At 46.1% G+C, this 12377-nt stretch overlaps 1 protein-coding gene across 1 annotated transcript in view; it reads right to left on the minus strand.

Moving 5' to 3' along the window:
- Otog (otogelin) overlaps positions 1 to 12377 on the minus strand; it is an 81458-nt gene that overhangs the window by 5717 nt on the left and 63364 nt on the right. The window contains 3 exon segments of the mRNA XM_036204130.1: positions 11369 to 11470; positions 11769 to 11876; positions 12000 to 12104. Of these exon segments, the coding sequence (XP_036060023.1) occupies positions 11369 to 11470; positions 11769 to 11876; positions 12000 to 12104 (315 nt within the window).

Genomic DNA, 12377 nt, shown 5'->3' on the forward strand with positions numbered 1-12377 from the left:
GAGAGAGAGAGAGAGAGAGAGAGAGAGAACCCTAAGAATGCTGAGAATCTATGAAACCTTAAAGCCTTCCCCCCAGTGACACATTCCTGGAAGGCCACACCTCTTAATCCAGTTTCACCAACCAGGGACCAAGTAGCAGCCAAACACATTAGCCTATGGGGGCCATTATCATTCAAAGCACCACACTCACAAAGCTCAGACAGTTGCACGTTGTTGGTTGGGAGCTAGAGAAGGAGGAGGACTCCAGGGGCCAGCCACCCAGCTATACAGCAAGCCACAAGAAAGGTATACAGAAATAGACAAGGGAAAAAGGCCAGAGGCAAAAGGTAAATGAGATAATTTAAGAAAAGCTGGTTAGAAATAAGCCAAGCTAAGGCCAAGCATTTATAATTAAGAATAAGCCTCTGTGTGTGATTTATTTGGGAGCTGGGTTGTGGGCCCCCAAAAGAGCAAAGAGCCAAAGGAGTTATTATTTGTTATGTTAAGGATGCTGACGCTAAGGCTTGGGGATGCCACTCAATCATCTTACGTGCCTTAGTTTCTGCCCCTCACCCCAGCCCCATTCCTATCTGCTTTAGGAAGAACTTAAACTAATCTTCTGGCAGTGAAATGGGAAAGGCTCTGAAGGCTTTGGGGAGGTCAGGGGAGCCCATTGCTTCATCTCCTCAACTCTGCCCCTCCCGGAGACCATCCCTAACCATGTTTCTTAGGTACTTTATGGGTGCTGGACATTCCAAAGTAGGCACAGGATACGAGGCCAGGCCAGGCTGGCCAGTCAGAAAAGCCCACATCTTCAGCACCACTCAGTAGATAACCTGAACCAAGACTACGTAAGATAATCTTCACTGAACCTTTGACTCTCAGCCACGATGGATAGTGTTCTGGTCTGTCTTCAGTCCTTCTCATTGTTCATATCCTGTAACTTCTTAACAAGCTGTGGCCACTGATTTGTACTGAACTCCAAGATAAATACCTAGAGGGGCTTCAGAGGAAGCTTGCCCCACCCAAAGGGCTCATCACTACCCAGAGAAAGCCAGGCAGTATGATTGCTGTTCTTTCTCACGTCTCACAAGGCAAGAATTTGAAACTGAGAAATAACTTTATTCACAAAGATATCCACCACGCCATTGCTTGTCACAGTGGAGCCATCCAGGTAGGAACAGCGGTTCTGCCTTACACTCTACTTGAGGCCAGTTGGCCTCGTCCTCAGGAGCCCCGAGTCTGCCAAGAGGAATAGGGTAAATGGTGACTTGATCCAGAAGGCAGCATCGCACTTACTACAGGATCATTAGATGTCAATCAAATATCCACATCCTGAGCTAAGGAGTGACTGGCTGTTTGAAGATGAGCTGAGTACCACTCCGTTCAGGTCTATCCAAGAAAGTGGAACCAGAGCAGTGAAGTAGAAGCCAATGCAAGCACGTTGCACTGGGAGCAGAAGAAAAGAGTAGTGGGAACACACAGGAAAGAGAGATTTGTTTTTCCCCAGGGAATAGATGGAGATTTTCTGGAGGAAGTAGCATCTCCAGAACTCCCAGACAAGAAACTAGAAAGAACTTCCAGGCAGCAGGAACAAGGGCATGGAGCCGGCCCTAATGGTGTGGCTGTATTGTAGGGTGCAGGGGGTGGGCTGGAGGGTATGTGGAGCATGCTGCAGACTAGATGAAGTGGCTGGTGCATTCGTGAAGGAGTAGGACAACAGTCAGGACAAATGGGTCACATTCAAACGGCCTCAAGTGCTCGCTTAGGCCTGGTGACATCAGGTGTGCCGTGATGGGGAGCAGACTGGAGAGTTAGCAGCAGAGTGATGACAAGGAAATGCTTTTGAAAACGAATAGGTAAGCACAAGAAGGAAGGCGGATCAGGCAAGAGCTGCTGAGAGTTTTCCAGGACTCTCAGAGGTTCAGAGCCTGGGGTAATAAGGATAGAAAGAAGCAGAGTCCAAGAGCTACTTAGGAATTTAGAAGCCGTAGTCAAAAGCTTTGGTGAGCTGAGTGGCACTCTGAGGAGCCTCAGATTTCTGAGTGTGGCAAGTGCATAAACAGGAATATCATTTACTGAGCTGAGAAACCCAGTGTCTTAGGTACCGTTCTACAAGTGTGAAGAGACACTGTGACCAAGGCAGCGCTTACCAAAAAACAGCATTTAATTGGGGGCTTGCCTACAGTTTCAGAGGGTGAGTCCATGACCATCATGGTAGAAAGCAGACAGGCATGGTGCTGGAGCAGTGGTTGAGAACTTCTTTAGGGGACAGGGCGGGGGTGGAGTGGGAAGACAGACAGAGGAAGAAGGAAGAAGAGGAGAGGAATGGAGAGGAGAGGAAAAGAAAAGAGAGAGACTGAGCCTGGCATGGAATTTTAAAACCTCAAATCCCACCCCCAGCAACACCCCTCCTCCAACAAAGACACACCTCCTAATCCTTCCCAAACTGGGAACTATGCATGCAAATATATGAGCCTATGAGGGTCGTCCTCATTCAAACCACCGCACCCGGGGAGATCTGTGACTGCAGACTGGCTGGTGTTAACATTTAAGTGCCAAAAAGGAGATAAGAGGAGGCAGACTGGTGGATAAACCAGGGGCTCAGAAAGAGACGGAGGCTGGTGACATTGTTGGAGGCCTCTTTAGCTTCTCAAGGGTGTTTTAAAAGCTATGGGGCTTGAGAGAGGCAGCAGTCAGGGGCACTTGCTGCTCTTTCAGAGGACCGCAGCTCAGTTCTCAGCACCCACACGGTGGCTCACCAACACCTGTAACTCCAGATCCAGGTGGTAGAGTGCCCTCTTCTGGCCTCCATGGGCATCTGCATACATGGACACATACATACACACATAAATAAAATGATAATAAATCTTTTTAAAGCCTTTGGAAAAGAAGTATGTATTGAGAGAAGGAAATGAGAGTGTTAAGAGGGGTCCCCACAGTTACAGAAGGGAATGAAAAGGCGGACAAAGAAGAGATGCCAATGTAGGAGGCAGAGGAGGACCGGTCAGGGGGAGACCAGAGGGAGCCCTGCTCCTGGTGAGAAGGGACGCGGGCTCAGTTGCTGTCTCCCACTGCTGAAATCCAGGAAGTGACGTATCTTACATATGAGGATGACGAAGTGGTCAGAAGAGAGTAGCTCATGGTGGGGAGAATAGAGTCCAAAAGGCAGTGAGGGAGCACACTGAATGCAGACTGGTGGTTTCAGGAGCTTGGCTGGGAAGAGAAGACATCGGCAGAGACGGGGCATGGAGGAAGGTTGGGGAGGGGACTGAGCTATAGTGGAGGTCAGCAGTCTCTTCTCCCTAACTCTCAGCTAGGACCCTTCTCCCCTGGAAAGACTTGCCTCAGAGTAATGTGTCTGGGTCAAATGTCTGCTCTCTTCCCCTTCCTGTGTGAGACTGTTTGTGGGTGGGTACACACTCGTGTGTGGGGGCAGCCAGAATAAGCCTCTGTGGAGATCTCTGGCTCCTACCTGGTCTGGAGGCAGCCTGCGGCAGCCCAGATTTTTCTGAGGTGGGACTGATCATGGGGGTAAGAACTGCATCTTCTCCAAGATGAGGAGGCATTAGAGGCAGGCTGTGGACCATCAAGATCTGTCAGGAGCCCCTGAAAGTTACCCACCACCTGGGCCCTATCAGACAGGCAGAGTTTTGCCTACATAATCTCTGATGAGCTTGGCTCGGCTTTCATTTCAAAAGGCTCTATTTTCTCTCTTCCACCCAGCCCTTCGTTCATAACCCCTCCCCCAAAAAAGAACTAAAAATTATGCTTTCTTCTCTCCTTTGTTTCTTAATACAGCTGGGGCTAGAGAAAGCTTTGAAATTGGAGCAAGGCTCAAGGTAAGAAAGGAGAGGATGTCAACGGAGCTGGTAGTGAGAATAAGCAGAAGGGGGTGGCCAGCAGAGCTTCCAAGGAACAGGGACCATGTTTTGCCCCCTACCCAAATCAGGACCTTTGGTCTTTTCCTCTTCATCTCCTACACATACCTGTCTGTAACTTCAGTTCTTCCCTCTGCCTCACATCCCAAGAAACCATTACCCAATATTTCATCCATTCGCTTGGGTGTCTCTATAGCTCCCTTGGCCCATCAGGAGTTAGTTTAGGCAAATCCCACTGATATGTCTCAATCCAGTGGTTTCTGAGCCCATGATCCAGGGACTTTGAGAACATCTATCTTTGCTTTTTCTCATTCATCACACAGTATTTTTTTTAATGCATTAAATGGCTGTGTTAAGTGCAAAACAAAGTGTGGGGTTAGCCTCCATAAGTAGAGTTTGATGTTTCCTAGTGCCAAGGAATCCTGGATGTCAGAGAGAGCAGACACCTTGAGAGACCTTGAAATATCTCATCCAGGACAGTTATCGCATCCAGAAGAGCATTAGTTCCTAGAGAGAAGAGTGATCATACAGAGTGATAAGGCCAAGATGAGAACATGGTAGCTAGGCTTTCATGGGACTCACTCACACAGGGCTCTACAACAGGCACAGATAACACGTTACTGATCCTAACTCAAGGGCTAAACTGGGTCCATAGTCAATGGAGATCAGGGATATCCTGAAAATATATGACAGATGTAGGCTACACAGATTGGAGATGGAAGATGGGTTAGAGCCAAAGTTAAGGACCTTTTTGTGAGAGGATAAGGGATGAGAAGACATTACATGGTCTGGGATGAAGCCAAATCTAATCTTGACTGGGTTCTTTACTGCATTAGCCTACCTATTTGCACAAAAAAAGGAGATGCCTTTAGTAATGGAAGATATTGTGTGAATACATATGTATTAGCTACACAAAACATCTAGCTCAAACCAGGTCAAACCATATGTCACCTTAATTAACTTGTAACAAATGCAGGCTTTGAACTACTTGACTTAGCACCCCACCCTTGCTCTCTACCAAGAATCTTAGCTTTCCCTTCTTCTGTCTCCTGAGATCACTGACTTCAATACAAGATGGCCTCCTGTGGAAAGGTGTGATGTCACCTGGCGGTGATGGTGGTGGCGCATACCTTTAATCCCAGAGCTGTTGTTTTAAAAATGATAAGTGGCACTGGTTACCATGCAGAAAGGTCACAAGCCACGAAAAAAAATCAGAGCTTTATTAGGAGCAGGGGGCGCACAGGGCAGGAGGCAGGCACAAAAGGACCAGGCCTGGGGAAGAAGCAGTGCAGAGAGAGAGAAAGACAGGAAGGGGGAGGGAGAGAACAGAGAGGAGAAAGGAGGAGTCTGTGTCTGGCTTTTCAAGGCACAGGTGGGCTTACAAAGCTACGCCATGCATGCACAGATTGCGTGACCACACTGTGCACACTGATGACATAAGACCCCTTGCTTAGCTGCTGAACTGCACATGTGTGGCCATGCAGCTGGAGGAGCAGCAGTATCCTAACAAGAGCCAGGCAGATCTCTGTGAGTTCGAGGCCAGCCTGGTCTATAGAGTGAGTTCCAGGATAGCCAGAGCTACACAGAGAAATCCTGTCTTGAAAAAAAACCAAACCAAACCAAAAACAAAAACAAAAAAGAAAAAGAGAAAGGAAGGAAGGAAGGAAGGAAGGAAGGAAGGAAGGAAGGAAGGAAGGAAAGTGTGATGTCTTTTTTCTTCTCTCTAGTTTAATAGGTGGGGATAATAGTGGAAGAAGTGGGGTGACTTTCCATTACATGCCTGCCTCCTGAACAAATAGTACTCACTAGGAAAACTGTGTATGTCGAGGACTGACAAGCAACAGTCCACTGACCAAATCCAGCCACTTGGCTATTTAAAGGCCACAAGCTAAGACTAGTTTTACAATTTAAATAGCTACATTTTAATGGTTATAAATATCCACTAAAAGCCTAAAAAATTATTACTTAGCTCTCTAAGAAAAAGTTAGTGCTCTCCCAGCTTAGACTGATTATATTTATCCCTGAAGTTGGAAATGAGTTCGGCTTTCTCTGAAACTCATGACTACAAGGAAGGTAAGTGGACACCTGCATAGAATTATGAAGGGGGAGGTTGCTGCTAGGCCTAGGGAAAAACAAACAGTACTACAATCTGTGGTCAAGAAAGAGCCACAAAAGACTGTGAAAACCAAGAAGCAATAATTTGGTAAGATTCATAGATTTTGAAAGCCATCCAGAAACTGGAAGTCATTCACAACCCAGCATAACCTCAAACTGTCTTGTCCAGGACAAAACATTATTGTTCATTCTGTACCAGATATTTGCAAGCATGCTCTCGGGTCTGTTTGTGTTTCCATATATAATAATTCATGCCTCTTGTGTTCTAGGGTTCCTGTTGATTCTTGGCTTCTGCTAATTCATGTTGCTGCTCATCTATAGCCTGCTGATTCATGCTTCCATTCATTCATGGCCTGCTGACTCATGCTTCCATTCATCCATGGCCTGCTGACTCATGCTTCCATTCATCCATGGCCTGCTGACATGGAACTACTCACTCATGGCCTGATGAGTCATGATTCTACTTACTACAACCTCTCCTCTTCTGCTTAGCATCTCCCACACTCTGCTTCTACCACCAAAATAATAAATTATTTCTACTCTATGCCATAGTCAAAGATACTTTCATTATTGATTTGTTGACAAAAATCCTATAGCCTGAACTTATGCAGTCTCTGTCATGGCTCAGTCTGTCACAGTTCAGAGATAAGTTCTTACCTAAACAACTAGGCTCCAAAATAATCTCACAAAGCTTCTTCACATCACTGGGTCTGTAAACCACACTTAAGGGCAAGCCCCATGCCCAGTGGCAAACAGCCACCACAAAATGAATGCAACGGCTTGTCTCTGGAGATTGTCTTGTCTCATATTGTTTTGTTTGGACATTTTCTTTTTACTGCTCTTGTTTTTGCTTGTATATTATTGTTAATGGTGTGTGTGTGTGTGTGTGTGTGTGTGTGTGTGTGTGTGTGTGTTTCCCCTGTTTGTTTGTTGTTTTGTCCTTGTTTATCTCCTTTATTTGCCTATCTGTTTTCTTAAGAAAGAGACAGGCCTGGAGTTGGAAGCGAGGGGATATGGGGAGGATCTTGGAGGAAATGAGAGATGGGAAGCAGTGATCAGAATACATTGTATGAAAATGACTTTATTTTCAATTAAAAAAATTAAATTAAAAAACCTACTTGCTAAGTCATTGTGATTTGGAAATGGTCTGTACCAGAGAATTCATAAATGATCCAAAATAATACATTTATTTTAAAAGTTTTTAAATATAGAAGAAGTTAAAGACCTCGTGGAAAAGATGGACAGTGTGTATGAATAGATAAGTGTTTTCAGCAATGAGATGGAAGCTACAAGAAAACATCAAACAGAAACATTAGGACGAGATGCAATGGCAACGGTGACAAGGTGGGGAGCAGGGTCGGGGACACAGAAAGTAGACAGCACCCATGTAGAGACAGAACAAGTGAGATGGAGGGAAGTCAATGGTATGTTTTCCACAGACGCTCACAGAGAGGAAAGAATGGAAGCAGGGAGCAAACAGAGCAGCCCACAAATGAAAACAGCATGCAGTTGGAATCTCAGGAAGAGCAGAGAGAAAGACTGGAGCAGAAGGGATGTATGAAGACACACTGGAAGAGTGTTTTCCAAATACAATGAAAGATGCCAAATCACATATCCAAGAAGCTCAGAGACCCACAAGCAAAATAAGTTCCAAGCAACCAATCAAAACAACTCTAAAAAGACCCTGTATCTAAACCTACCTCATTCAAACTGCTAGACATCAAATATAAAGAATCTTTGAAGGGAACTGGAGCAAAAGGAGACATTAGACACTTAAGAACAAGTTGAGACAAACCACAGCATTCTCATCAGAAATTATGCACACTGGAGGACAGGAGAAATGTCATCAATGTGCCGAAGAAAGAGAATGCAGACCTGTAAAAATTAAAAACTCTTAGACACACCAAAGCCAACATAATCCACATCCAGCAGAATGAAGAAGAAGCATTTAAGAATAGTCTGAAGGCAGAATAAATTTGACATCAGAGGGAATCTTTGATTCTGGAAGGAAGACACCAAAAGCAGAAGTGGACACAGAATGAAACCCTAAGCAAGTCTACAGCAAGCAGAATCCAGTTTTTAAAAAAGAACAAATAATGTCAGTGCTATGCAGTCTCCCAGGTATTTGGAGAAAAGGGTATGCTTTCTCAGATATTAACTTGCTTGCTTATTTGTTTGTTAGTTTATACTGATGCTGCTTTTAAAAATAATTTCATCCATGTGTAGAATGCATTCTGATTACTCTCCCACCACCCTTTTTCATCTCCCTCCATCCCTAACAACCTCACCAATCCTTTCTCTAGATTCATTCCATGACCCATTTATTTTAACCAGGGCCACCTGTGAGACCGTTGGACAGCAACTATCCACTGGAGCCTGGCGGGGTCACCAGTGGGCACACAACTGAAGGCGGTAGCCCCCTCCCTTCCTGAAGCTATCCATAGCAAATAGTTTAACAATGAAGAGTGGAGTCACATGAGCCTCTCCCCCATCCACACCTGACTGAGATGGGCCCATTCTTGTGCAGACCCTGTGTAGACTGCCGTAAGTGGTTCTAATGGCAGTATAATGCCCAGACGATGGCATTCTGCTACCATTCTCCCTGTTTGGGGGTTCTTACCTCTTTTGCTGTTTTCCACATGCCTTTGAGAGGATAGTATAAATGTCTATTTTTAGAGAATTTCCTTTCCCTCCCTCCCTCCCTCCCCCCTCTCTTCCTTCCTTCCTCCCTCTCTCTCTCTCTCTCTCTCTCTCTCTCTCTCTCTCTCTCTCTCTCTCTCTCCTCTCTCTCTCTCTTTCTGTGTCTGTGCACGTACCCATGCATGCAGGTGCCCATGGAGGCCAGAAGAGAGCATCAGATCTCCCTTGGAGCTGAAGTTACAGATATTTGTGAGCTACCTAACATGGGTGCTAGGAACTGCACTCCATTTCTCTGAAAGAGTCATGTCTTAGAGTTTCTATTGATGTGAAGAGACACCATGGCCATGGCAACTCTTATAATAAACATTTAATTGGGGCTCGCTTACAGTTTCAGAGATTTAGTCCATTATCATCATGGTGGAACATAGAAGCATGCAGGCAGACACGGTGCTGGAGAGGGACCTAAGAGTTCTACATCTTGATCCACAGGCAGCAGAAAAAGACGTGTGCCACCCTGGGAGTAGCGTGAGGATATGAGACCTCAATGCCTGCCTCTACAGTAAGTGACACACTTCCTCCAACAAGGCCACACCTCCTAATAGTGCCACTCCCTGTAGACCAAGCATCAAACACATGAGTCTATGGGGCCATTTCTATTCAAACCACCACAAGAGCAATCACTCTGAACCGTGAGTCATTTCTCCACCCCTTAAGTGTCATGTTTAAAACTGAGTGCTAATCTGTTACTTCCTCTCAGCACCTTGTGCTGCCATGAGTTTGCACTTAGCACCTTTCACTGTTCTCTGATTAAGGTTGAGAATAGCATTTGTCTCTGGGTGTAAACATAAATATTTAGAAAGGAATTTAATATTAGGTCACTTAGGCTAAATAACAGCATTCAGTTCCCCTCTAGGGTCTATGGTTCCTCGCATACTGTGGGGCCTTAACCAGAGTTACGGTAACGGGCATGGATTCATCCTGTGGAGTAGGCCTCAATCCAATCAGAGAAATTAACCCTAAACCAGTAGTGCCAGTACTGCCCAAGTGGAAGCATCATGTCTGGCAGGTTGGTTTCTTATTGCATAGGGTTACGTCTGGGTGAGGGTATTAATGCCTCTTCTCCCCCAGAGGCCTGCATCACACCCTTATGGGTTATGGAAACTAGCTGGCAGGGAGGAAACATCCAGCTCAGTTCCAGCTTTATTTCTATATATCGTGCAACCAATGGATGGAACTGGAAATATTACATTAAGTGAGGTAACCAAGGCGCAGGAAGATATATGCCACATTTCCCCTTACATGTGGGTCCTAGCTTTGAACCTCTAATTTTCTGTATGATGTGGAGTTCCTATAGAAGTCAAGAAATTAAAAGTAGGATGGGGATAGATGCATTATTGGAGGGGAGGACAGTTGAAGGTGAGTAATGGGAAAGTAGAGAGGAGAAAAGCTGGGGTGGGAAGTCTAGGGGGGGGGAGTTGAGGATAGGAGAGACCAGAGGGAAAGGTTAGCTAAAAGAGGGGGTATGAAAATCTGCATGGAAACTAGCAAGCAAATTAAAATAGCTAATTTATATTTAATAGAGAGTTTGGAGGGGAATTAAGCTCATGGTAAGGCCAAAGCTAATATTGGATATCTGGCTCATTTTCTCACTGCCTTAATTTTTTTCAGAGTCTCACAGATTCTGAATCTCACCAATTTAGCAAGACTAGCTGGCCAGAAAGCCCAACATCTCCTTTCTCTGCCTCCTTAGCGCTGAGATTACAAGCATATGGCTTTTTACCTAGCTGTTGAACTAGCTGTCCAGCCCAGGTCATGGGGCTTTTCATTTGACTTACTAACCTTTTCGTTTCTAAAATGTCAGTTTGATGTCCTCAGTGGTTCTCTTTTATAGAATTCTTCTTCCATACCTTGTATTGACTTGTTTGTTTTCTTTGGTTGTGTCTTAGTGTTCTATCACTGTGAAGAGACACCATGACCATGGCAACTCTTAGAAAGGAAAGCATTCAACTGGGGCTGGCTTATAGTTCAGAGGTTTATACACTATTCTCATGGTGGGACATGGTGGTGTGCAGACAGACCTGGTAGCTGAGCATCCTACATCCAGATCTGTAGGCAGCAGGAAGAGAGAGACTCTGGGCTTGGGGTGAGCTTTTGAAACCTCAAAGCCCACTTCCAGTGACACACTTCCTCCAACAAGGCCACACCTTCTAATCCTTTCAAATAGTGCCACTCCCTGGTGATCAAGTATTCAAATCTATGAGCCTATGGGGTCATTCTTATGTAAACAATCACAGTTGTTTATTTGCAATCTTCTTAATTCAATCAGGATTTCATATCATGTTTGATTTCATTCAACATTCTTATGATTTTGAAAAATTATTTGCCTGTGATTTTTATCTAATTCACTCTCTTTGGAATCCATTGCAGTAGAGGTGTTGGTTTTCAAAGGTGTCATACTGCCTTGACCTGTCCTGTTTCTGTATTTCTGTGCTGGGCCTTGCTCATCTGGGATTAGGCTGTTAGTGGGACTTTATTTTTATCATCTGTATTCTTTCAGTTGCAGTATTTATAATGTTCAAGTGGGACTAGATTGTAATAGAGCTGAGGCACTATTCCTTCCAGGATTAACAGGTGGAACTTAATAGCTAGTCTCAGACACCTCAGACCTTACAAATGCCCAGGCGGGGCACCTCCCAGCTCCCGTTTACTCCCCTACAGTGTACCCAGACACCCTTTTCACACGTGGGACTCACCACACTGATACAGAGGGCAGCAGAGCTCCGTGGTATTCTTGTGCACAGTGAGTGCCTCTCCTTCCTGACACTCGGGGATAGGATCTGGACACACGCCACAGCCTGTGGGGATGGAAGGGGTCACCACAGTCATAGAAGTTCCTCTCATAGTGAGGGGGCAGGGCACCTAACCAGCCCAGAGCAGCATTTTGGGGTCCCAGGTATCCTGGGCATGGGAACCTATGCGTTCTTCTATGCCGACCCCCAGTCTGGCACTGAAAATACACTCGTTTCTTGTGCTCAGTGAGCTAGCAATCAGGACCCACTTTCCTTTGTCCCACATTGTTTTCTGGGTGTCGGCTTCATCCTTCTCCCTGCCCCTCTCATACAAACACCCCAGCCTTTCCTCACAGCCACCCACCACAGAAGTAGGAGGTACAGCAGGAGTCCCCCAGGCGGCCGGTGATTAGGACCTGGTCCTGGCGACAGGTGGGGACCTGCTCAGCCTCACATAGACCAGGGTCACACTCTGAGGAAAGAGAGAAAACGCAAGCACTGAAGGCAGGCCCTGTCCAATCGCCATGCAGGACCCAGAACCAGAGCACAGTCCCAGCTTCCCAGGCCCACCCCACTCTCCTGTCCCACCTCCTACCGCAACTGTAGCTGGGACAGCAGGAGTCCTCCTGGAAGTGGGTGATGAGACTGTGGCCCGGGCGGCAGGTGGGAGCCAGGCCCTCGCATAGAGTCTGGTTACACACTAGGCAGCAGGCCACACAAACCTGTCACCTGGAGGCCAGTGTCCTCGCTGCTCGCCAGCACCACTGGCTACCTGGACACTTGGGCTCCTTACACACTCTGCCCCACCCCCACTCTTAAATGGCTGCAGAGTCTAAAGAGCAATAGACGCTCATCTAGGTGTCCTGTGTGCCTGTGTTAGCATCCGTACACCAAGATGGGTGCCAAGAGCAGCCGAGCAGCCTCACATTACAGAAGAACCAGCCATGGTGCAGCCTGGGATAGTGATTTATGG

The sequence above is a fragment of the Onychomys torridus genome, chromosome 1, assembly GCF_903995425.1.
Source record: "Onychomys torridus chromosome 1, mOncTor1.1, whole genome shotgun sequence".
Taxonomy (NCBI): Eukaryota; Metazoa; Chordata; class Mammalia; order Rodentia; family Cricetidae; genus Onychomys; species Onychomys torridus.